This window comes from Fonsecaea monophora (genome assembly GCF_001642475.1).
Source record: "Fonsecaea monophora strain CBS 269.37 chromosome Unknown Scaff123, whole genome shotgun sequence".
Lineage (NCBI taxonomy): Eukaryota > Fungi > Ascomycota > Eurotiomycetes > Chaetothyriales > Herpotrichiellaceae > Fonsecaea > Fonsecaea monophora.
The window spans coordinates 62,885-87,633 of record NW_019174054.1 but is presented as its reverse complement, the minus strand read 5'-3'; the positions used below and the strand labels follow the sequence as shown (position 1 = coordinate 87,633).

General features: G+C 51.9%; 8 protein-coding genes across 8 annotated transcripts; 4 read left to right on the top strand and 4 right to left on the bottom strand.

Annotated features, from left to right (window-relative positions):
* Positions 1 to 2,991: 2,991 nt before the first annotated feature.
* Positions 2,992 to 4,798, bottom strand: AYO21_10564 (phosphoribosylamine-glycine ligase; the record flags this gene model as incomplete). Its single annotated transcript, XM_022660478.1, has 3 exons — positions 2,992 to 3,116; positions 3,170 to 3,704; positions 3,767 to 4,798. The coding sequence occupies 3 exons, from the start codon at positions 4,796 to 4,798 to the stop codon at positions 2,992 to 2,994; spliced, it is 1,692 nt and encodes a 563-aa protein (XP_022507244.1).
* A 3,289-nt stretch (positions 4,799 to 8,087) lies between these two features.
* AYO21_10562 (hypothetical protein) lies at positions 8,088 to 10,197 on the top strand (the record flags this gene model as incomplete). Its single annotated transcript, XM_022660477.1, has 9 exons — positions 8,088 to 8,127; positions 8,203 to 8,284; positions 8,350 to 8,653; positions 8,726 to 9,136; positions 9,193 to 9,311; positions 9,359 to 9,545; positions 9,630 to 9,675; positions 9,732 to 9,908; positions 9,962 to 10,197. The coding sequence occupies 9 exons, from the start codon at positions 8,088 to 8,090 to the stop codon at positions 10,195 to 10,197; spliced, it is 1,602 nt and encodes a 533-aa protein (XP_022507243.1).
* A 970-nt stretch (positions 10,198 to 11,167) lies between these two features.
* AYO21_10561 (hypothetical protein) lies at positions 11,168 to 12,047 on the top strand (the record flags this gene model as incomplete). Its single annotated transcript, XM_022660476.1, has 3 exons — positions 11,168 to 11,217; positions 11,268 to 11,791; positions 11,848 to 12,047. The coding sequence occupies 3 exons, from the start codon at positions 11,168 to 11,170 to the stop codon at positions 12,045 to 12,047; spliced, it is 774 nt and encodes a 257-aa protein (XP_022507242.1).
* Positions 12,048 to 12,137: 90 nt separating this feature from the next.
* On the top strand, positions 12,138 to 12,752 carry AYO21_10560 (hypothetical protein; the record flags this gene model as incomplete). The annotated part of the gene is made up of 1 exon (XM_022660475.1): positions 12,138 to 12,752. The coding sequence occupies one exon, from the start codon at positions 12,138 to 12,140 to the stop codon at positions 12,750 to 12,752; it is 615 nt and encodes a 204-aa protein (XP_022507241.1).
* Positions 12,753 to 13,892: 1,140 nt separating this feature from the next.
* Positions 13,893 to 15,404, bottom strand: AYO21_10559 (hypothetical protein; the record flags this gene model as incomplete). Its single annotated transcript, XM_022660474.1, has 2 exons — positions 13,893 to 14,817; positions 14,950 to 15,404. The coding sequence occupies 2 exons, from the start codon at positions 15,402 to 15,404 to the stop codon at positions 13,893 to 13,895; spliced, it is 1,380 nt and encodes a 459-aa protein (XP_022507240.1).
* Positions 15,405 to 16,090: 686 nt separating this feature from the next.
* AYO21_10558 (hypothetical protein) lies at positions 16,091 to 17,518 on the bottom strand (the record flags this gene model as incomplete). The annotated part of the gene is made up of 1 exon (XM_022660473.1): positions 16,091 to 17,518. One exon carries the CDS (start codon positions 17,516 to 17,518, stop codon positions 16,091 to 16,093), a length of 1,428 nt encoding a protein of 475 aa, XP_022507239.1.
* Positions 17,519 to 18,449: 931 nt separating this feature from the next.
* On the bottom strand, positions 18,450 to 20,273 carry AYO21_10557 (hypothetical protein; the record flags this gene model as incomplete). The annotated part of the gene is made up of 1 exon (XM_022660472.1): positions 18,450 to 20,273. One exon carries the CDS (start codon positions 20,271 to 20,273, stop codon positions 18,450 to 18,452), a length of 1,824 nt encoding a protein of 607 aa, XP_022507238.1.
* A 1,369-nt stretch (positions 20,274 to 21,642) lies between these two features.
* On the top strand, positions 21,643 to 23,607 carry AYO21_10556 (hypothetical protein; the record flags this gene model as incomplete). The annotated part of the gene is made up of 2 exons (XM_022660471.1): positions 21,643 to 21,851; positions 21,903 to 23,607. The coding sequence occupies 2 exons, from the start codon at positions 21,643 to 21,645 to the stop codon at positions 23,605 to 23,607; spliced, it is 1,914 nt and encodes a 637-aa protein (XP_022507237.1).
* Positions 23,608 to 24,749: the final 1,142 nt, after the last annotated feature.

Genomic DNA, 24,749 nt, shown 5'->3' with positions numbered 1-24,749 from the left:
AGTGGTCCACAGAAGCAGCAGGCATGAGGCGGGACGGCGCGGTGCCTAAAGGTTCCGTCCAGGCATGTGTAGCATGCTAGGGTACCTAGCGGGAAGCGCTGGTATTGCTAGTGAGACAGGGGAGGTTGCGTAAAAGTCAGCGAGAGGCAGGATAACTGCCAGTGGCCAGCCACATGTCGGTACATATATCTTGCCTGGTTATGAACATCGGGAGACATAAAAGATGCGAGTTGTTGAAGTTGAAGTGGTCGATGAAGCTTGGAAAACTCTGCCCACAAAATCCTTGATCCGCTTAAAGCAGCAACAACAGTAACAGCAACAACTGCACCAGCAAAAACAGCAACGAATGGCCACATGCCAGCTTCATTCATTCCTCCTGCCACTTCTCACCAAGGACCAGGAGCAGCTGCACTACTTCCAGTCCCGGAAGATGTAAGAATGCTTCGACTGCAGGAAATGTGCATCTTGCTTATCTGGACACCTACTGTTTCACGACCGGAATCTCGACGCCCGGCCACGTTCTGGCCCACGTGATCTCGCGCCGCTTTTGCTCAGGCTGGCTCGCGCCCGGCTCAACGTCGGCTCAAGCTCGGCTGGCACCTAGCCCAGGTCGTAATTACCCGTCCACCCGAAATTTAGCCGCCTTTGTTTACCAACGCGTTCCTACCACCCGCACAACCTGGTATGCAACTATGGCACCAACAACTCGTGCAAATTATCGTCCAACGACGCTCCCGAATGCGATAGGCCCCTGTGAGGCTAACACAATAAAAAATCCCGGTTTTTAAATGTCTTGGATGAGAGGCCAGGGGGTCAAAGTCAGAGGGCCTTCTATAACCGTACCGGGTACTAGAGTACTATATAGTCTAATAACCCATATGGTCTAATGACCCACGAAATCCAACCCCGCCACCTTTTAAAGTCTCCGACGCAGCACCAACACAACTACTCCATCATCTGAAGATGTAGATGAGTAGTCTGAGACCTCATCTTCTTCCTCGTCCTCACTTTTAATGATAGGTTGCCGACCCGATCGTCCACGCAGCCTTTTCGCCGGTAGCTCTACCTCCGCCTCTCGCGCGATCTCCAACACTTTCTTCGTTGAGAACATAAATTCACCTTCTAACCTAACTCTTTTACCTCGTTTATAACTCTTTCGTGCCTTGAGTAACTCCTCTTACCCTTCACATTGTCGTCGAAGAAGCGTGTTCTCGGCAGCGAGGGTTTCCGTCATGCGGGTCAGTCGAGCCACATATCGCTTGGCGGGCGAAGGAAGCCCGGGTGTCTGCGCCAGCACGGAACCATCCAACAGTACATTGGATCCCCGGAGCTCTATACCATCTGGGGGAGAGCTATGAAGTAATGAGAAGTTGAGATTACGCCCTTTAAGTAGTGTAATCGGAAGAGGCGCGTGGGTGATCGTATTTCGTGGAGACGGGTTAGTACTCTTTACGGGTCGTTCGGGACTGATCCGGGGCCTCTCTATCCTGCAAGGATATTATCGAGCTTAACGGCCTTCGCCCGAGCTCGAATAAACATTTCCAGCCATTCTAAACGCGAAATGCGCTGAGGGCTGAGCCGCGAGGTTATGTCGGTCTCGTTTAAGTGGGCGCGCTTAAATGCCGAAAACACCCTAACATCGAGCGGCTGAAGGAGATGTGAGTAGTGTAGCGGCGTAATGAGGAAGTCAATGTTATTCTCCATGCAGGAGGCAATGAAATCGGCTCGAATGTAACTTCGATGGCCGTCAGCGATCAATAATCGTGGCTGACCAGCCGCTTTCTGACGCGTCTGAGGCTCAAGCACCTACATCAACCACTGTAACCCGAGAAATGTTCGATGTCCAGCCGCGCTCACTGACTGCGAAATGCCAGTCGCAAGGGGTTTGAGATGGTAGCCATTCGGAATTGATGTTTTTGCCCTTAAAGATAATCATCGGTGAAAGGGCGTCTCTGGCCGCGTTGATACATTTAATGACCGTTACCCACTCTTACTTCCCGACCACGACCTTGTATTATTGCGTCCGGTCGAGAGGGACTAATGCCTTCGTGGTCTAACTCTCTCCGACCCTAAAACCAGACTCGTCCATGTTCCAGACGTTCGAATTGTCATATGCGCGCTCTTGAAATTTCGCGGCCACCGCATCAAACCAGGCGTTCACCTTGTCATATGACGCGCCATTAAATCGTTGTGGTGTTCCTGACACTGATTTCGACGCCAAAGTCCAGTGGCCCAGTATGAGGGTCTATTGCCGCTTGGGGAAATAGTGGAGAGAGTTCCCGTTCCATGTCCTCGATCCCGGTCGGCCAATGTAGTTCTTCCAGCGTGACACCATTTGGAAGATGGAAATCAACAACCTCCGTCGGTTTGAAATGAAACAGGGCGGTGTAGCAGTCACTATTCTTCTCGTCGGGTTCAAAACCGTTGCGTTAGGCTTATACATACCTTCGCAATATGATACCACTATCACCATGGGAAGCATCGAAGACACTGGTGTGGCCAATTCGTGAGGCGTTCAGCTGGAATAGTAAGGGTTTTTTTTTTGTCTACACTTCTTGAATTACTCCCTGTATTACTGACCGGGCGGCGAATCTGGTGGTTCAAGAACCTCCTTTTGGGCATTATCAGGCATGGGCATAGCATTCCACATCTAGTTACGCTTGCTAGTGTTGCCCCGAGTGCAGACGGCCCAAAGGAAAAGCCAATGAAACACCCTCATCTATTCATGCGCAGCTGAAAGCTCCACCAACGGTTCCATCGTTGTAGGCATCGACGATACTTTTCGTAGTGGTATACGTAGCGGCAACAGTGATAAAGGAACCAGGGGCAATCACTGCAAAGTGAAGGCTGCACACAGCCATCTTCCTCCAGTTGGATCCGTGATTTCCCCGATCAATGTAAAGCCCCATGAAAGCTGGAATGACGAGCTTTGTACAAAGTTTCAGGTCAGTTGGGCTAATCACTTTCAAAGAAGTGGTAGAACTTTCTCAATCAACTGGAAAATTCTAAAAGTCGCTCGATCTCCTTCATCACTCCAATGCACTTTTCCTCTCGCAGTCGTTGACAAACGATCTGCACGCCAACGGGTGCATTCTCGAACACCTCTGCGCTAGTAACTATGCACGATTAGACAAAGTGTCATTGCTGGGGCCGTGGCTGGTAGACTTACACAATTCCTTCATCTCGTTGTCCCCTAAGTCATAAGGGAACCTCACAGGTTCGACGCGTGGATACGGAGTTTGGTCTAGCCACTCTCTCTCTGGCGAATCGTCCCTGCTGACTGTGGTTACAGGAATACTTCCGGTCGTGTAGTCCAACATGTTATATATAGTAGCATATGAATTGCTGATGTACTTTCCATGTGGCGGAGCTGGATGTGCGACGGCGGGAGTCAAGATGGCATCCATTCCATACTCTTGCCAAAGAGTTGCATACTCGTAAGCAATCTGTCCCCTCTCAATATGGTTTGCGAAAACCTCCTCAGTCGTCAACAACGAGTCCGACGACCCGGTAGCTGTGCGCGGAACAACTGGCTCCCCTGAAGCCTGAATATGCTTCATGACTCCTCGACCACCGTTCTGCACGTTGGATTTCATCACACATGCTGTTCCCCGTCGATGCAAAGTCTTCAGTTTCTCGGCGGGCAGCTCTACAACCCTGTGGCCACCAGCCACTAGTGCAGAGGCAACCTGTTCCAAAGCTCTCTGCATGTGGTTAGCATGATCCTGCACTATCGTCTCCAGTGGTTCTCAGAGTCATTTCTCACCCGTACAGGCTTGGTCGGTGCGACCACGCCATCATCCCGAAGCACGGCAATCACCAATTTTGAAGTCGGGAGATGTGCTTCTTGTATTCCCCAGGCCATCGGGACACACCCAGGATCGACCTTCCATGGTTCTGTTGCCAACTGTATCCGCATCCACCACTCCAGGCCAGAGACAGTTTTTGCAAGTGGTCCAAGGCCAGCATTGACCGATTCATTGCCATCAATCATTAACCCAAGTCCTCGACATGACAACCGCCCTTTGGAGCATTTCAATGCCCACAAGCCGCAGAACATGGCCGGAAAGCGAAGACTTCCTCCTCCGTCGGTCCCGGAGCCGATTATACTGCCTTTAGATGCGATCAAAGCACCTTCACCTCCGGTGGAGCCCCCTACACTCAAACTCAAGTTGTAGGGATTTCGAATGGCTCCAAAAATGTTGTTGATACTCTCAACCATAAGGCAAGCTTGTGAACAACCTGTCTTGGCATATAGAATCCCGCCAGCTGCCAGTATAGCGTCGGCGACGTCAGAATTCTTCGAGGCAATGTTTGGAAGCCAAGAAACCAGTCCGAGAGTCGTTGGTTGTCCAGCAATATCAAACATGTCTTTGAGTGAGACTGGGATACCGTGCATGGGACCTGTAACTGTTCCATGTTGTTCACGGTGCGCATCCAAGTCTCGAGCCCGCTGTATCGCCTGCTCGGGAAAGAAGCAGGTAAGGCATGAAGTGCATTGATGTGCGATTGCTGCCCTCTTGCAAAAAGCAGTAGCCACCTGTACGGCAGTATACTTCCCGCTTGCAAACGATGACCGCAGTTGCTCGACATCTCGAATGGACGTTATCTCCAGATCGAGGGCATCAAGTATGCCACAACGAAGGACTCTTGGATCTTCAGGAGGAAGCTTTCCCTCTTCCGCCACTATCTTCAGATCCGATGGTAGACGCCACGCTTCGGGAATGGAAGCCTCAAGAGTACGCCGGGCATCGGCTGCTGCTTGACGCCAATCATTGATTTGGAAAGGAGGTGACATTTAAGCAGCAGTTTGACTGGAACAAAGGCGACTTTTGATCTTGCTGAGACTATATTTGCAGATTATGATTGTCTCAGGGTAGCGAGGAGTGCATATTTAAGGATATTCGATAACACGAAACATAATCGCCCCGCGGGCAATTTCGCATTAGTGAGAAAAAAAATGTTCAATTATGAGAAGCTTCGAAGAGTTGGAGACCCTTTAACGGAACGCTCGGCCCAAGGTCGAAGTCCATAGAACTTGGATTGAGCATTTACTGGAGATGCATCCGCGACATTGTTCGCAAATTTTGTCTTTGATCTATGGACAAGATACAGGGGCGCACTCAAAGCAGTTACGATTACCATTATCCGGAACATAGACTAAAGATTTCACTTGACTCTATAGTGCCACCTTATTATCAGACAACGTGGACTACACGTTTCAAGTTTCAAATTTGATTGTTTGCATCGATGACCACAATACCTAGCAGTCCTTTTCCTTGCTCGCCTCTGGGAAAAGACTCGGGCGTTCTTTGTAGCGGCCAGCAAGACATACTGCGCACCAAATTTCAATGGGTCGCCAGGGTTGATCCTCATAGCGCCTTTGGCTTTTGAGTCTCCTCAAACTCAACAGTCTCCACTACCTGATCCTGTTCAATAGGCTTGCCATGGAGCTCAGCATTCTCGATCTGGGTGATCTTGGCCCCAATACCGGTACCGACATAGCTTCTGCTCCTCCAGGCAGGAACTTTTGCGTGGAACAGTTCGTCAAGCTCCTCCAAACTTCTACCTCTCATCTCTGGCACGATTAGATAGATAAAGGCCATAGTCAAGATAGAACAGGCACCATAGACCATACCGATCTTGGATCCAAGATTTCCCGGACTTCCCTGGACGTAAGGATTGACGTAGGTGATCAACACGCTGCTCGAAAACCCGATCATGGTGGCTAGAGCGATGGTGCGCTCTCGAAGCTGCGTGGTGCCAACTTCCGCTGCAGTACTCATCAATTCACGAAGGCAACACTCTGTAGAAGCGAATGGACTTACCTGTCACTGTCCACATAACTGATCCCCAACAGGCGACGGAGACGAATTCCTGTGTCAAGTTCAGCGTCTATTGCTCGCCTGAGGCTGGGAGGATTGCTGCTGTACTCACATAAAGCATGATGGCTGCCACGCATCCCTGCGCAGTTGCTCCTTTCACACCTCCGGACTGCCATGATGCAAGACCACTCACGGTCCACATGAGAGCAGTCATCAGGAAAGCACCACCGATCAAGAGTGGACGCCGACCGATTCTGTCGCTCAGAACAAAGGCCACCAATGTTCCGGCAAACCCACAGCATATACTGGCTAGCTGGATAGTGAGAGGATCTTCCACACCGATTTGTTCCAGAAAGATGACAAGGTAAGTCATCATGAACGAATTGCCCTGGGCCTGTTGTAAAACCTGAACACCAACTGCAACCAAGGTGCGTCGGCCGTTCGTGCCTTTGAAACAGTCAATGTAGCTCGTCGCTTGATGAGCCTCTTTCTCTTGATTCATGGCTTGGTCAACCAGATCTAGTTCCTCAGTGACTTGCTCATCAGTCAGCGTGCCATGGCGCACATAGGCCAAGGCTTTCCATGCCTCGTCTCTTCTTCCTTTAGAAAGAAGCCAGCGGGGAGATTCGGGAATGAACCAGACCGCGCAGAGGAGCAGGCAGGGAAGCACGAACTGTACGACGATTACTGTGATTGCAATGTTAGCTTCTTCGCCAGACGACGGAATTACTGCAGGAACTCGCCAGTTAAGTACTCCCACTTGCCACTTAAATGTTTTGATGAGCCAACAACGACGCCTGAAGCAATGATTGCCCCAAGAAACAGCCAGCTTTGGTAGAAGTTGATAAGATTGCCTCGAATCGACGGAGGTGCAAGTTCGGCCATGTACATTGGAATGCAGTTGGCTTCGATTCCTAGCAGGAGTCAGTGATATATTCTTGTCACAGGTCAGGGTCTTATGATTTACCCATGGAGACACCGTTGACCATTCTTCCGACCATTAGGCCCCAATAGTTGCGGACCGAGCTTTGGATTATCATCCCAACAAGGGCAATGATGCACAGAATGACGATGGTCTTTCTCCTTCCCAGCTTGTCGGAGAGCATTCCCGCAATGCCGCAACCAAGGATCCAGCTGGCAACTGGTGTACCGCTCGCAGCGGACAGCCAGGATGATGGAAGAGTTCTTGGCTCGCCTGGACCATTCTTACGCCCATAAGCTGCCACAAAACTTGGAAGGCCAATAATTCCACCCCACCAGGTGTTGTCGTAGCCAAAGTTCTGTGCCAGGGTAAGCTGTCAGCGAGCCATTGTAGCAATGTCATCTGGCAAAGTCGTTCCTAGCGCCCGCACGTACCATGGCACCAATCTGAAAGTCAATAGTCAGCGTTCGCATCCCCTGAACTAAGTAGTCTCACTCACCGAGCAGAAGAGAAAGATGCGCAGCAGCCGTGGCGTAACTACGGAACTCTTTATCAATTTCATCTTGATTTATAGTTGAATGATGAAACGACACAATGTCAATGTGCAAGGCCAGAATGAAGCGAGTGTTGCCGGTTCTTCAGGACATAGAATTGGAGTTGTTGAGATGCTTGCACCTGCAATTGCAGGCCATCGACGGCATTTAATACCACAGAAGGCTGGGACCTCTTTTTGTCGAAGCCGAACATGTACCTCACAGGAGGATAGGTTTGATAAGATGGTCTGGATCAGCTCGGTTGCACGTCGCCCCGCGGGCAACTCTAATCAGCTTTAGTACGACATTCTCGAGAGTTCGTGATGAAGGTGGATACTTTTTTAGGCCCTTGACGAGAGTCTTTTGCGTGGAGCTGTGGAGCTTGAAAGCTTGACAGTGCCTACTCCGGCTTTGACTTCTTTTGCCTTTTGTTACCTTCTTTCCGACCACGTCCTCTGCGACTAAAGGTCCCCGCGGGCGACTTTTCTTCGACTTCCCATCTCATACCCAAAGCACGGCATTGTTCCTCAATTCTAACGAATTACAGCTCGTGTAGGAAAGACCCTAGAAGATCAAGCGACTACCCATTCCAATGTGAGCTAGGCTTTGTTGTTGTTGAGTCTGACTTGTCGTCCAGCATCTATTGAAGTAAGATCAGTACTGCAAAGATCAGTATGATGCGGCGAATAACAAGGGCTGTTGCCAGGAATCACTGACCTCACGGTAGTGGCAGCCTGGGCCACATGGCCAGCCGAGCCCCGCGGGGGAATACTAGTTCACCAGCCCAGACCCGAGACCGGACCAGCGATGCCAGCCATCGACGTTACAGATCCAAGAAACAACGTCCGTAAGGGTCTCCGTTATCACCTTGCCGGCGAACATACTTTCCAAGTTATCCATGACTGATCCTGTTCCTTTGCAGTTGTGACGGCTGTCGGCGGCGCCGGGTCGGATGTTTCCTGGAGCAAGGTCAGCCTGCTTGCACATTGTGTCGCCACCGAGGTGTAGAGTGCACCTTCGAATCAGCTCCACCTGTGAAGAAGAAGCGAGCACCTACACCTCAGGATAGGAGCCCTACGGTGACAGCCAGCCAGTCTAGCCATGAAGAGATCACACATGCCAGGGATCCGCCCATATCCGACATTGCTTGCATTCACTCACCGTCAAAGTCAGATGATGCCACAACATCATATGTTCAACCAAACTATAGAACGTACGTGCCCGGCCGTACAGTTCTGTACGCAGGGTTCAGCAGCGACCAAGATGTCAATCTGCTGCGGCACTTGCCCTTTGATGAGGCTCAATCATTCGGAACCGACAACTGGCGAGTGTGGAAGGCTTTCCCCCATGAGACTGCCCCTGCCTATTTCACGGTTCGTGCTATCCCCAACAGCCGTTGCTTTCGAAATCGTCGCGGCTTTTCGGAGGACTAATCTCCACTTCAGTCCTATCCAGATTTCCTCCTCGACTGTCGCGCTGGAATTTATGACCTTGAGACTGTGGAGGGAATGGTCCACCCACACCAAGCTTCACTGATGGATCTGTATTATTCATATGTGCATCCCCAGTACCCTATCTTAGAGAGCCGGGATACTCTGGAAAGAGCGATCAGAGCCCGCTCGGTTCCGTCTTCACTCCTTGCTGGCATGTACGTCGCAGCCACATCATTTCTCGACGATCCTCCCGAGTTTTCTGTCACGCTCGAGGACATGTACACCTTCATCTTCAAATCGGTGACTTATGAAGCGAGGACCCCTTCACTACGGACGATCCAGGCCATCCTCCTTTACATGCAGTTACCACCGCTGAGGGTCCGGGAGCCCAATCATCCTGGATTCTGGGCATTGACAAGCCAAGTAAGTAGATCAAATCTTCAGTCCGCAATAGTCTTCAAGATCCTCACGCTCTAAAGGTTGTTGCTCTCGCACAAGAGATTGGCCTGCACGCCGACCCAGGGAAGTGGAACATAGCTCCGTCCGAGCGTAAAATACGGCGGGTATTATGGTGGGCAACGTATATGCAGGACAAATGGTTGGTTATCAACCGGAATTGGTTTTACATCTCGCTAACCATCCTAGGCTCGCACATTGGCTTGGGATGCCCAGTCATATCAAAAACGATCAATTCAATGTTGAACCGCTCAGCGTGGACGATTTCAGCGAACAGTTGCAGATTGACGCTACGTTAGCTCCATCCGTCGAAGGTTTTGTGGAACTGACCTACTTGACCACCATTTTATCGAACGTTCTCGACAGCCTCTACACAGTAAGGCGTGGCCCGAGCGCCATGACACCAGCAGAAGTACTTTCGCATGCAGGAAAATGTCAATCCCAACTACGTGAATGGCAGTCACAGCATCACGCTCTCCTGACACGGCCGAACAAAGTTATCACTGGTGTGTTTGGCAGTTTTAGACATTCCTATTTTAACATTGACCTAACATTTCACTAGACTACGTCCTTTTGCTGGCGTATTATGGCATTGTTATCTCCATACAGCGGGCTCTGTTCTCATGTGTCGGAGGAACTTCCTACTACGACATTGAACGCGAGGGTCTGCTGTTCCGTCAACTATTTGCAGTCTTCGAAGAACTCCTACAGCAAGAATTCGAGGGTCTTTGGCTCAGTTGTAAGTGCACAACCCTAGTGTGGCGACAATAACTGATGACTATTTGAGCGTAGATTGTAAGCCAAACATTGCAATACTGGGGACATTCATGATTACGGCTCTTCTTTCTAGCACGGATGATGAGGTATATATTGCTCGTCGGTCAGCTTTAGACCAGTATCGTGGCTTACTTGATCTAATGGCGGAGAGATTGGATTTTGCGGCACTCCCTCGCTTGCGCCTCAATCTCCTCGTGGAACGCTTTTCCAGTTCTGACTCTGGAATAGATCCTGCATTGAGGCAGAATTGATCTTGTTCGAAGATATATGAAATTACCAGTCAATTAAGACTCGTTCGCTATCGGGTAAGAAGATGTTAGATCTTTTCAGAATGAATAAGTGAAAGTGCATTAATTAAGAGTCCTACTCTCTATCACAGAGAGCGATGCTCTAGGGTCTATATATATATGTTCTACTAATAAAAACGAGTGTAAATAGCACCGAAAACCGGTAAAGCGTCTCGTTCTATAGAGCGATTAACCTTCTCTATGAGGAGAATAATAGGAGAGTATTCGCTAAGTAAAACAATTAAGTTAGTCTTTAAAACGGCTATTTTAGATGCCTTCTAGTATCTTAAGCCTCGTACACTTCCTAATTAGCCGGCTCGTTCGTAACGAGGCTTTACTAAACGAATTATAAAAGGAAAAGATAAACGAAGAGGTGGCGATAGTGTTAGAGCGATGTCGGAGTGCCTCCTAAGTCCAATAGAAGAGTTACCAGGCATCTCAGTAGATGCCAGTAACACGCGGAGGGAGTATGGTTTCCCATTCTAGCGTACTATCCAGCCATTTTCTCTCGCTTACCCCACGACAGTCTAGTTGTAGAGCGAAGTCTGGTGCAGCCCTTATCAGCGCGCACCTAGTAACACATGTAAATGACAGACAGGCCCTGAGTGGATCTGTCCAGGAACCATATGGGTAGGCAATAGATCTTGACCGATCTCGGATGACCCACGGGGTCTCTGTCCGCTCCTGGCATCTCATCGCCCCGCGGCCGATATGTGGCAAGCACGAATAGCATCAAAGTACGCCGAGTGATATGGTGGTACTAAAAGAATTGTACGTACTGTGATGGCCTGGTGTGGCATTCCAGAATGCAGTCTCAATACCCTAGAATAGGCGTATAGTATCTGTCTTAAAATTGTTTTATCCTTTCGCATCTCTCTTCCTTCGCCAGTCGCACGGTCTACAGTGCAAAACACATACCAGGCTGTCTCCAATCATGGGTATTATCACTACCATTACGCAGGTACAGGCCTTGACGCAGTATCCGTAAGTGAGAGTTCCCAAAGGTATGGTTTGGTGCTCACGATTGGTAATAGCTGTCCGCTGCTGGAGGAACGGTTCTCGATCCTAAAGCAGTCGATCGTCAAACCACAAGATAGAAAGCGAGTTATCGAGTCTTACAATCGTCTCACCTCGGCTCTAGAGGTGGAGGCTGAGAGAATCTCCAAGCAAGGTTCAAAAGCGATCCCGGACATTGACTTCGCGACCGTCGAGGAGAATAATGGTCAACTGCCAGAAGGCTTGGGTGAGACGATACGCCAGGCGGGATGTGTCATCATCCGTAACGTCGTCTCAGAGCAGCAGGCCACAGCTTGGGAGCAGGAATTGAAGAGTTACGTGAAAAGGCACCCTGGAATAGGAGGATTTCCCACACACGATCCCCAAACCTTCAGCTTGTTCTGGACGCCGCCGCAAATGCAAATACGGAGTCACCCCAAAGTCCTCCAGGCGATGAACGCCGTCAGTCAACTATGGCACCTGACCCGAGATGACACCTTGTTCGACATGTCGAGTCAAGTTGTATATGCCGACAGATTTCGCATCAGACATCCTTCAAAAGGTGTGCCATACTCTCTCCCCGGGCTGCATAACCACCTTCCATTAACCGTCAAGCAGACTCCGAGTTCACTCTCAACGCTCACCAGGATACCGGCTCCATTGAACGATGGGAGGATCCCACATATCGCTCCTGCTACGAGCCGATCTTCGAGGGTCGTTGGGAGGAGTATGACCCGTGGAATGCCGATCACCGCGCGGAAGCAAAGAGCGACTTGTACCAAACAGGAAGTAAGAATCCAGTCTACTCTCCACAGTAGCCTGAAATTGAAAATGTGCAAGACTAACGACTGGCGCCCTGTTGAATAGCATCATGTTCGGTATTCCGATCGCTGCAAGGTTGGCTCAGCATGTCTCACACAAACACCGGCGAAGGAACGTTGAGACTCTTGCCAGAGCTCAAGCTCTCGACGGCGTACCAATTGCTGCGGCCGTATTTCATCCTCGATGAGATGTTCGATGAGGTAACACCGTTGTTTCCAGGCGCGACGCCAGGGGCGACACAGTTTCTGCCCACGCGAGAACTCCATCCACATTTACTGATGGAGAAGAGTATGGTGGGCATTCCGCCGGTGAAGCCCGGTGACTATGTCTTCTGGCACTGCGACCTGGTGCACGAGGTGGACAAGTTCCACCCCGGAACACGCGATTCGTCAGTCTGCTACAACGGCTGCGTGCCGCTCTGCCCATACAACTTGGAGAGTCTCGTGGGTATGCGGCAGAGTTTCCTCGATGTCCTGCCGCCAAAAGACCACACCAATTACCCTCACAATGAGCTGGAGCGCGACCATGCCGACCACGGTGCTCGGCGCGAGAACATCCTGTCGCTTCCGGGGCTGCGCGCCATGGGCCTGGCACCATTCGATGCGAATGAGGAAGGGCTGACACTAGGACAGCGACGAATGCGTCAACTGGCGAACGAGAGATTAGGTTTCAGCAAAACTTCGGAGGGCCTCGCCGAGTGATAGGTGTATAGAAGATGGAACCGCTCGGCGCCTACATAAACGCTGAAAACTTGTCTACTTGAATTTTCCATCATGAAGAACACTACTGTCGTCAGGTGGCCCATGTGTTAATTAAAAGCTAGGTTGTCGGCTCTTCGTCAACACTGTCTATCTAAATCTACCTTGCCGTCAAAATAACAGTACACAAGCGCCAACATGCCTTGAGCAATGGATCACTTGACTCGCTGTCCTCGTGGGGACCCGGAACTGCAAGGGGTGCGGGATAATGGCGAAGCTGGACACAGACTCGCCCAATTTAGAGAAAGGGAACTTTTGTGACCATAACGTCAACTAGAATCGGTGGGCCGAGTTATGGGCACTGTGCAAGTAGGCTTGGCCGAGGCGGTAAATTGGCAACTATAGGCCGGGTACCAGGGAGCCGACCCTGGCCCAGATATGGGCGCGAATGCTCAGGCCGCACTCCACCGTGCGCAGTCACGTTCAAAAGCATCCCAGGTTGAAGCGGCGAGGGCTCAGGGCCACCCTCAGGTCCAGAGATGGAAATGGAAAGGCCTCGTGTCGAGATTCCGATATCGAAAAAGCTGTTTCTTGTAGCTTCCGAACCGCAGATCCTCACATCAGTGCCGCTATCCTCGACGCAGCTTGCCAAGGTATCAGCGCAAGCGTGCACGACAAGGCAAGGCATGCCATTGACAGAGCTCGATATGAATCAGCTCAAGACAGCACAACGGTTTTTTCGGGGCAGGTCTATGTCATTGGCGATCTCTATCAGACGCATGAGGCCCGGTCAACACAGAAGGATCCTGGAGCATCCTCCTCCAGAGAATGTTGCCATATTGGAGCTCACAGCCAGTTCCGCTAATAACAATCATGCAGCCTCTCTTCTCAACATGCCTCCTGGCCCTTGGATTTGGAGACTCGAGCGTTCCCCTTTCATGACATATCTTCTTGCAAAACCATCGTCCTGCAGACTGCACCATTTGTTGACGAGGATTTGTATGAGAGTGTCTGACATGCTTTTTGGTTCATCGGATTTCTGGCTTTCCCTTTATTAATCTAGTGACTCTATTGTCATCCGAAAAGTGACAGAGTTATCTTTTCAAGTCCTTCTCAACATCCTTCAATACCTTCATTAACCTATCAAGACAAACCGTCAGCACCACACCACGTCAAGGAAACAATCGCAATATCATACCTTTCTAACCCCATGCTCAGTTCCTCTCTCGGTGTCGCAAACGTTATCCTAAAATTGCCGTTCTTCTCACTGGCGAAACTCGCCCCCATGGCCAACCACACGCCGCCGTGGGCCATTTTCCAATTCAGCTCCAGCTCGGCCTCGACGCTGTCCTCTCTGAGGTAGCGACTCAGGTCGACCCAGATGAAACTCGTCACGCTCGCCTTGGTGTAGGGAATGTCGTGCTGTCTCAGAAACGCGGTGGTGAACTCGTAAGCGTCCGTCATCCTCTGCTGGAGCAGCGGGAAGTACGTGTCCAGAAAGGGCCGGTCTTTGAGGAGATTCAGCCAGGCGTGCTCGGCGAGCTGGGAGGCGCGGCTGAAACTCGCCACGGCGCGGAAACACCGCATGACGGTGCCGTTGGCGGCGGGCGAGATCAGCGCGCCCACGCGGATCCCGTTGGCGCAAAAGTCCTTGCTCATCCCGTAGATGACGTGCACCAGCGACGGGTCGATGTACTCGGCCAGGTTGAACGAGAGCACCGACACAAAGGGCGCCGGGTTGGGGATGTCGGTGCTGGGGAAGTTGGAGCGTGCGTAGACCTCGTCCGAGATCAGGTGGACGTTGTGCTTGGCGCAGAGCTGCATGATGCCCGTGAGGAAGTCGTTCTCGTACGGTCTCCCCAGCGGGTTGTGCGGACTGGACAGGAGGATGGCCCTGATTGGTACGCCGGCGGCGTTGGATCGGTGTAGAGCAGCTTCGTAGAAGGGCACCGCCGCGGCGGAGGTGGGATCCGTGTCAGGGCCAAAGGGTACAAGGACGGGCTTGACTCTGAGAAAGTCCTCAAACTCATGCGTGCCATGGTCAGCTTCTGACCGCACGGACGAGATCCTCAGTGCGTGACGGCGTGTTTGCTCCAAATCGAAAAGGATTCATGACAGAAATACACAAAACAAACCAGGAAGTACTCGCCACATTACACGTGAAAAAGAATGCGAGATGGCAGGGGGGTGGAAAACGTACTTTGCCCTGGCTTCGATATCCGGAAAAAATCCCACATAGAGCGGCCTGCCCACGAGGATGCCGTCGCCAGGCTCCCCGAGACAGAAAGCCAGATTATCCACGGCGTTGCCCGCGCCGAGACAGACGCAGACGTTCTTCTCGTCGATGCCCATGCTGGGGTGGAACACGTCGCGCACGAACGCCGCCAGCGCCCTGCGCAGCTCGAGCGACCCCGTCGGCCCCTGCCCGTAGGTCAGGTGCCACGGCGTGATGGCCGTGTGGGCGTTGATGTGCGCGCAGATCTCGTCGCGCATCAGCTTGTTCTCGGCGATGGCCAGCGCGACGATGCCGTCCGGGTTGGTTTCCGGGTCGTACTGGTTGTGGAAGCAGTGCGAGCGGACGGCGTGGAGGTTTGGTGTGGGCGGGACCAGGTTGGAGAGTGCCCGCTGCGAGACGTAGTAGCCCTTCTCTGGCATCTTTTGGTCCTTTTCCCCCCTGTCCGTGGACGAGGACTCGTGTCTGGGAGACGGGGAAGTAGAGAAGGTGGCGGGGTGGATGGAGGGATGGAAATGAGATGATGATTTGATGGAAGCGGTCCTCCCACGAGGAACAAGAACAGGGAGTCGTTTGTACATGTATCATGGATTGTAGCCCTGGCTGAATATTTCCATGATTGAGAGAGATGTTTCGTTGACGTTGATTGATGGGGAGAATATGCACTAGATCCATGAATCCATGTGGAACAACCAATAAGAAGTAGAGATGTTGCGTCTAGTCAGATGTAGCTACATGTACCTCGTATATCTTCGACCTCCTCGCAATTTACGAGCCTCGACCATCAACCTGCACAAGGTGACAGAAGTTATCTATCACGGAATTTGCACCTTGCTCGATCTCACTCTACTTCCTCCTCGCCGTATGTCCGTGTCGCTGGATGGCGTATTCAGTTGGCATACAACTTTATTTAGGAAAAGCACCCTATCTCTACCCGAATATGCTGTCCCTCGTCATCCCCATCATGCTGACTTTGTAAAGGGGTGAAGCCAATGATAAAAAGAAATCATCCAACAAGGCTGGATACAAAGGGTATGTATGCACAACCTAAAATGCGTAACTTGACATGAGACATACTACTTTATAGGAATCTTCCCATCCTAGCGAATCAACACAAAGCGAGCAACTCTTTGACAGTGTGCTTCTCGATACTATTGACCACGTCCCGAATGGCCTTGGCCTTCTCCTCGCCCGACACCGGGTTCACCAGGCTGAAGAACTTGGCGTCGACCTGCTCGCGGGTGAACGGGTGCTGCAGCTCGCCGAGGGGATAGGGGATGTCGATCTCTGCGACCTCGCCGTTCGCGTACTCGACTTTGAGCTTGGAGCCGAACTCCTTGATGGAGGAGTCGCCGACGCAGGTGATCTTGTCCGACAGCTCGCGGATCTGCGGGTCGGCGAGGCGGTCCTTTTCGTAGCAACGCACGCCGTTGTCGGAGCCGTACAGGAAGCTGTTGGCCGTGGTGAAGTAGGCCGAGAACTGCGCGTCGACCATGTTCTCCGGGTGGATCTTGTTGGGGATCGGGGCGCCGACCACGCTCACGTTGGCCGGGCTCAGCGACAGCGTGATGCTCTTGACGTCCTGCGCCTTCGAGCAGCCCTTGTCGCGGCCCAGCTTCACCGCGTGCTCGATGAAGCCGTGCGTCATGCGGCACGCCGGGAACGGCTTCAGCGACGTCTCGAGGAACTCCCACCTCTTGCCCAGATCCGCCGTCAGGTACACCAGGTCCTTGTCCGGCTTGGGGCTGTACGCGTGCAGGAACCCAAAGGTGCCCTCGAAGATCTTGGCCGCGCCGATGACCCCCGCCTCGGCCAGCGCCACGCTCATAAACGCATCGTGCACCGCGAAGCCCGGGTGGAGGCGTTTGTTCCAGCTCCCGTTCTCGAGGTATTGCATCGACCCGGCAGCCTTGGATCCGGCCAGGCCGAATGCGTTCTCGACAACCTCGACCGACAGGCCCTTGAGGACCGCGATTGTCGCAACAGCGCCGAAGATGCCCGCGGTCGCGGTGTTGTGGAAGCCGCGCGAGTAGGCGTCGTTGCCGAGCTCCTTGCCCAGGCGACAGGTGATTTCGTACCCGACAGCAACGGCCAGCAGGAAGAGGTCCATGCTCGCCTTGTCGCCCAGCAGTTCCGCCTGGGTCAGTCCCGCCCCGATGGCCGTGACGCCGGCGTGCAGCGTGCCCTTGGCATAGGTGTCGTCAAAGTCCAGCGAATGGCCCAGCGTGGCGTTGAGCAGGCCCGCGTACTGCGGCGTGAAGGATTTACCCTTGCCCAGGACCGTGCAGGAGCCGTTGTCCTGGCCGCCGAGGGCCTTGACGGCCGCGCAGAATGGCAACGTCGACTCGGACGACTGGCTCGCCGCGAGGGTCACGCCAATGAAGTCGAGAATGTACTCCTTGAGCCGGTCTCGGATGTGCGGGGTCAAGTCTTTTGTGCTCGCGTTGGCGACGAAGTTCGAGAAGATGCTGGTGACGGGGATGTCGACCGGCTTCTGTGCGGCATGGCCGTTGACGGCTGTGTTGGAGGCAGGCATGGCGAGCCCGAGGGGAGGAGAGGGGTGGTGGTAATGGTGCGAGAGAAAAGGAGAGAAGAGGATATGTCGGGACGGGTGCAAAATTTCAGTCCTCTAAACTCACTTTGTTATAAAATGTAATATTCTCCAGAGGCCAAGTACCGATGCAGTAGAGATAGGGTGAATTTCTATAGCCTCGCGGTACTCGTGGATAGCGTGGTAACTCGTTGGAACAGAATAGAGATGGAATGGACAGTGTTAGATTCCGTGCTGTAGGTAATCAATCAACCCTCACACTGTCTTGCTTTCTTTCTTACCCTCTCTCTCGGTCTGCTACTTACTTACTACCCACACACTTACGACCTTAGGTTACCTTCTTATCCCAGTCCGAGCCCGCACAAGACTCCCCACATTCCCGTTACCGAGAACCCCCTCATTCACCATCACCTGTTTTTTTCGAGGCGGGCATCCCGTTTTTCGCCTCGGGAAAGGTAGATTTCGTTTCGTTGGAGAAGAAAAAAAGAAGAAGCCGAGGTCGGGCCGTGCGCGTCTCGAAAAAATGGCTCCCGAGAAACTGAGCCGATCTCGGAGTTTGCGATATCTCGGAATCGGTTGGTGCGGTTTGCGCACAAAGTACAAGTACGAGTGTTTCGCTATGGGCACATGTTACTGACTGCATGCTGCTGGTTGGGAGGCAAGGACGTGGAAAAGTTTCTCGTATTGTGTGATCGCAGGCCCGCATCCTCGAGAAACTACTTACATACGCTAGAGATCCTAGCACAAATACGGCAAGAGTACAGGCTTCCACTAGGGTTCCTTATGTGACACTCGCTCCTGCCATCGCCTTATCCTCCAACCATGGTTATGGACAATGTATTATCATCCCCCTCAACAACCGCAGCATGTCTTATTGGACAGGAAAGAAAGAGAGCAAAGCTAGCCAGCCGCCAAATCACTGCGTCGTGGCATAGTCTGCAAGTGCCGTTTGATTGTAAAACAAATCACAGGCGTGTGGGTGCTGGAGACAATATTTGGGTACCAGAGGCGTTGCTTGGACACCGTTGGCGACCAGATACTCGCGGAAGTTCAGGATGCGCTGCGACATCTGAGTCGTCCGCTTGATGCCAGTGACGGGGTCTCTGTTGCCGGACCACGAGAGTTCAGCCATGGCGGCTGCCCTCGGCCACATCTTGGAGGAGATGACTGTGTCGTCGACCTGCTCCGACCACAGAGGGACTTCTGTACCTAGAACGTGGCTCTTCTGTGCGTCGGTGAGATTCAGCGTGAAGTCATAGTCGTATATCCGCTGCCAGGTCTTGTACGGTGCGCACCACGAGCCTCCATTGCCCCCGTAGTTGAAGGTCGGCACCGAAGCATTGGGGTTGGCCATCTCGTTGTATCGCGGATCGTTGGTTACCCAGCCACCGAACCCACAGTCAAGGTAGAAAAAGTCGGAAGACGACACCACAACATCATAGCCTAGAGCAGTCAGGTTATGGATGTTCTCCAGGCCGTTGTTCCACGCTTGCATGATGATGTTCGTCGGTACCGTGTGTGCGTGTGGGTAGGCGTTGAGCACAACATCTTCCCACATCATCAACGTCTTGTTCGATACCGAAGTGAAGAGTGGAACGGCGGTGTCGACCCAGATCTGCAGAAGATCATTGTGCGTGCGCGAGGAGTTTTGGGCAAAGTATTGTTGTACCAGAGTGCTGAAGTTGTAGCAGCCCGTTTGGATCTCGTCAGCCCCGACGTGGAAGATGTTGTCGGTGAACAAGCTCGAGAGCTCGGCGTAGACATTTTGGATGACTTCATATGTCTTGTTGTTGAGGATGTCGAGTTGTCCAGGGTTTGGCTCGACCGCAGTGTGGAGTGCGAAGACGTCGTTTGACCACCAGGAGTTTGCGCACGCAATAATGCTTGGATCAACCTCCGTCCATCCAGATGATGCGTGGCCCGGCATATCAATTTCAGGGATGACACGAACGCCGCGAGATCGGGCATAAGCAATAATGGACCGAATGTCGTCCTGTGAGTAGATCAACTGGGAAGAATAGGCACCCTTAGTCATTTGAGGATAGCTCGCCATCTGGAGAGGCCACGATTGAGCGTCCACCAAATGCCAGTGAAGCACATTCAACTTTGAGAGCGCCATGCCGTCAATCTGCTCGTAGATCTTAGGGATTCCAATGAAGTTCCGGCCACTGTCAATCATGACGCCCCGATATGGGTAGTTTGGATAGTCGACAATCGAGACTGGTTGCTCGATCATCAGACCGCCATGGCCATCGGAGATGATGATTTGCTGGAGGGTGGTGAATGCATGAAGAGCCCCCCATACTGTTTGCGCCGTGATATTGACAGATTGTGAGGCTGGGGTTATGTCGATGGTGTATGATTCATCCACTCCTTGTTGTAGATCAGCTTGGGTGTCGGCAATAGTAAGGTCAATCTGACTAAGGAACGAATTCCAACGTTTCACCCTGGACGAGGGCGTCGCGGTTGGAAAGGGCTCGAAAGTGCTAATCGGGGCTTCCACAGCGACGGGGACCCATTTCAAAGTGCTGATGGTGTTCCATGCTCGCGTCCATGCATCGTTGACGACTTGATTGTATGGCGAGTTCAGTACCAAGTACCCGGCCAAAGGTTTCGGTCCCGAAGTGCCCCAGGTTATATTCTGAGGCGCCGGGAGAGGGTTGGCGGCAATGGCATCTACCAAGCCATTCAGAAGGCTGACAACGAGTGTCGTCACTGGAAAAAGAAGACAAAAATGCATCTCGTACCTTGAGCACTGGAGAGAGAATTGAAGCCCGTCAACGGTTCACTTGACAGAGTCGAGGGATGCAAGACTATTATGTCTTTGGACGACTGAGGTAGCGCAGGCTGAAGCTCCTTGCAGCCTGTCCAGTCACCGCATGTTCAGGTGACACAACATCTGCAACGTTCCGTAGGCATGGTGAGTGACCTTGCAAAGGAGGCCATGGACAAGACATTGAGGTTGTGATTGCGATAGAGTGATATGTTCTCTGATGTAACTATAGAAGCCATCCACGCCTATGGAGAGTTGTGCTCTACCATGTTAGTGATGGGCACCATGGGAATTGCGACCGTGACATTTGATAGATGGTGGCTAGTGAAGCCGTGTCCAAGTAGCCAAATGTGGCTGGTAAGGCTGAGATTTGGATGACTGCGGGGGAATCCATCCCAAAGCTCTCGATGCTACCTTAGCATTGGGACGCTACAGCCACCTTCCTTTATCAGTCACTATCTGAAGTGCGTGGGAGATACGGGCTGGTATCGGCCTCGGCAATCTCCCAAATAGCTGATCAAACCAGCCTTATCCTATTTCATGACGGTGAGCGAGGTGGGAGGACGACTTCAAAAATGTCGCCGGTGAGATGAATCCTCCAGCTACTACCATGCCATGGCTAGGAACACATCTCGCAGGCTGGCTTGTGGAAATGACTGCCATCCTGCCCCTGGGAACTTAGAGTGTGATATTCCAGAGTATATCCCCAGCTAGTCAATAGCTCACTGTACGCGATATCTTTCATGAGGTGTGTACATAAGTCACCGGACTGCGACATGGTTCGTGGGGACACATCTATAGCAGCCAGCTCAATAATTTACCAGCCATGCCTGTCCAGGTCGACCAATGCAATCTTTCATGTGCCAGAAGCGACCGGAGGTTTTCCGAGACATTCATTGTGATCCAGGCGCCATGAGATTATCAGGTCGTCAGGGTACCAGGAATGTCGCTTAGCTCCTGGTTGCTCAGGACTAAGGGGAGAGGTGACGACGGAGGTGTCGTCATGGCCATCGCAGACCTGTGGAACAAGCCGGTCGAATTGCTTCAGATGAGAGTTCGGATATCAAGTGACAGGAAATCATGATCTGGCAGTGTCCAAGATTCGCAGCTGAAGATTGGGGAAGAGACTAATTCATTTGTGGACTAGTCTCTTGGCAGTCAGATGTTGGGGACCTTCATCAGAACAAATATCGATCACCAACTTTGCTGGGCCAGAAGCATGGAGCTAGGTCGGCCTTTCTGTTGTCATCGGACGGTAGCAACTGTACGGTGATAGCGATGAGCTCAACTTTCCGTGTCAAGCGCAGAAGCCGGGGACGAATAACAAATTCTGCAAATGGGTGACGAGAACCACCGCGCCCTTGCGCCCAGCGACGAGGCGCAATATGACGATTCAAGACCTGCAAAGAGGCAGCGCAACTTTATTGCCCGACAAGCCTGCGAAGCATGTCGCCTCAAAAAGACAAGATGTGACGAGGACATGCCTTGTAGTCTGTGCAAAAGCCTGGGGATCGAGTGCACCTACGCAGAACGTAAACCGACAAAGTGGGTCACAGCCTTATATGCGCTGACCAGAAGCTGACCGGAATGTAATAGAAATGAAATCTCGATGAGCATGATATTCAATACTCTAAGGCGCATGGAATCGAAGATCGACCACATGTCCGGTCCAGCATCAGCAAAATCGGTTCATGAGCTCGAGGCTAGCAGGGGAGGCGATTCCAATCTACCACATCATGAGAGCCCTTATCATATGGATTCAGTGGTCTCCCATCAATCTTTTCCTTCCCCACTGTCAAGCACGAAGCAATTGCCCCGACTGTTGAACACCCAGTCTGCAGTTCTATCATTTAGTGCCCGTCGAACGATCCACTGGCCAGGGGTGCAGGCTTTACTCCCAAGCAGTCTGACTTCCGAGGTTCGAAAACTGGAGGGAAGCTATCCTACTCATCTGGAATCAGCGCGACCATCCCTTGAACCCGTTATCTCGGCGCAAGGTGCCTTGTCGACGCTTGACTGGCTCGCCTCCCTCAGCCTATCTTCCGTCAAGGACCTGTCGAATGCTTATTTCGACACCTTCAACCGGGTGTATCCATTCATCGACCGTGATTTCTACTTTCTCAGCACGCTTGCTGTTGTAGTTCGAGAGGGATTTGGCCACGACATAGAGTCGTGTCTCGTGCTGAATGTCATGGCTCTGGGGTGTATGGCCATCAAAGCATACGAAGAAGGCGGATTTGAGATATCAAATCAAGCCTCGATAACCCCAGTCATGCGACACATCATTGAAGAAGATATCGCCGGCCTAAGCTTTTTCAACGAAGCCCGGAGGCGAGTCGGCTTCTGCCTCTCTGAGCGAGACATTCAGGCTTGCCAGTATTACCTGACATCGGCCGTGTTCTTTGCACAAACTATGCGTCCAGTGGATAAATGGCTGGAGACCAGTCGGGCGGCAATGATCTGCACTGCATACTGGAAATGCCCACCCGAAGCGACCGATGAGTGGCTAGCCGACATGCAAGCAAGGCTATTCTGGTGCTCACTTATGATGGAGAGTCTTGTCGTTCAAGAGTTGGAGCTTCCACCAAGTGGTCTGAAAGCGTGGGAAGAGGACGTACCCCTCCCCAAATTTACCACATATCCTTATGCCAGCGGTTCACGCCCCCAATATTCGGACGACTCGTTCTACCACTATCATTTTCTAGCACAGATCGCCCACAGGATAATCCTCAACCGGATCAGGGACGAGCTATTCTTCAGCAATCCCTCAACGAAAGTTGCAGAAGAGCTTCGCCACCAGCTGGAGCAATGGCGTGCCAACCTTCCTCAGGCGCTACGCTATGCCAGCGACCGAGAACAGCATGACTTTGACTGTCCGGCAGACGCAGTTGTCGTCGCCTTGCTTCAAATGCGTTACCGGGTGTCCATTTTCCATCTGGGCCGGCCATTCCTGTATAAAGCCATTCAAAATCCTGCTTCAGTCAACGACATCGAGCTCAAATTATGTGCAGAAGCACTCGAATATGCCATGGATTGGCACATGACGTTGGACGTCTGTGCAAGGATGCACAACTTTGAGCCCGTCAAGTACTTTGCATGTGGCCAATTCTTTGGGCAGCTACTCATTTTCTACGCTTTCAAGAACTCACCTGATCGGAGACTGCGAGACACGCTTCCATCGGGATACGAAGCCTGGTGCACCAAGATGCTGACTTTCATTTATGGGTTTGTTGATTCGAGTCCAACGATTGCCAAGGATTTGGAGTTACTCTCCTCCTTGTATCAGATTCAAGACGGATAAGAAGTGGTGTGTTACTGGCAAAATACCTTGAAATTGTTGGCTTGAAGCTGGTCAAATGAACATTCAGTAACCACTAAAATTCATCAGCTCTGGGAAAGTGGATTGAATTGTCGAAGGGCAGAGGAAGCCAGCTCCTTAACCTGCCAGCTGGAGTCTTCCTACGTGGATTAAATTGGTGACTGCATTCAGAAGCCTGATTTTGTATTCCAACCCTGTGGTGGGCGCAACCGCAATGCTCTGGGATGTCACGACGAAGCTGAATCGTACCATCACAGGAAGGAATCTTCACCTACACAGACTGTACATTAAGCTACGTGTTCCATTCAATTCACGGTCCCTGACAATGCTAAAAGCCCAAAACACCTCCGAGGATATTTGGACCTCGCGCAAAACGGCAAAAACTTATCACAGAACAGCTCAACCTACTGGTCTGTGATAAGGAAAACTCGCCCTTGCGGGTTGGTTTTTCTTCGGCCGGTTTTACTACGAATTTTATACTACGTGGTTGATGTCGTCGAATCGATGGTCCTATTGCCTCTAACCGATGTTAGATTGCCCAGATAGGACCGAAATCTCGGAAGGAGGAGGAGAGGATTCGAATCGAATCGAGGTCCTGATGCCCGCTAACCCGGAGTTAGTTTTGACCTGACAGGACCCAGATTATGTGGCGTGTTTGTGTGTTTTTTTGGCCAGAATTGGGACTCGAACTCTCGAACTCGGTGGATTCGCCCTTGTTGTGCTAAGGGGTTCTTTGCGTGACAGAATTTGGACGGAGAAAACATTTATACATGTGATTTTTCTGTACCGGTACCTGTGGGACTCCCTCCGTTGGGGCTGGGGAGGCCTCAGGTCGAAGGGACTTGGCGATATACTTTCACTGAGGGAGTCTCAGCACGGTTCTATGAGCATCCAGGCGCAAGGACGGCAGTGTGATACTGATCCTGGCTGGCTCTATCAACATACCCTCCCGCCATACCGAGTACATGGCCCGAGACCGCACAATCGACATCGACCATCTGATCCCTGGTGTTATTGCAACTGAGATACTTGCTTGGCTCTATCAACACTGTCCTATGGGATGGGGTACATGCAGAGCCACCGGCTACTGCTTGAGAATGGTTTTTTGGCGTGACCCTGGGTGT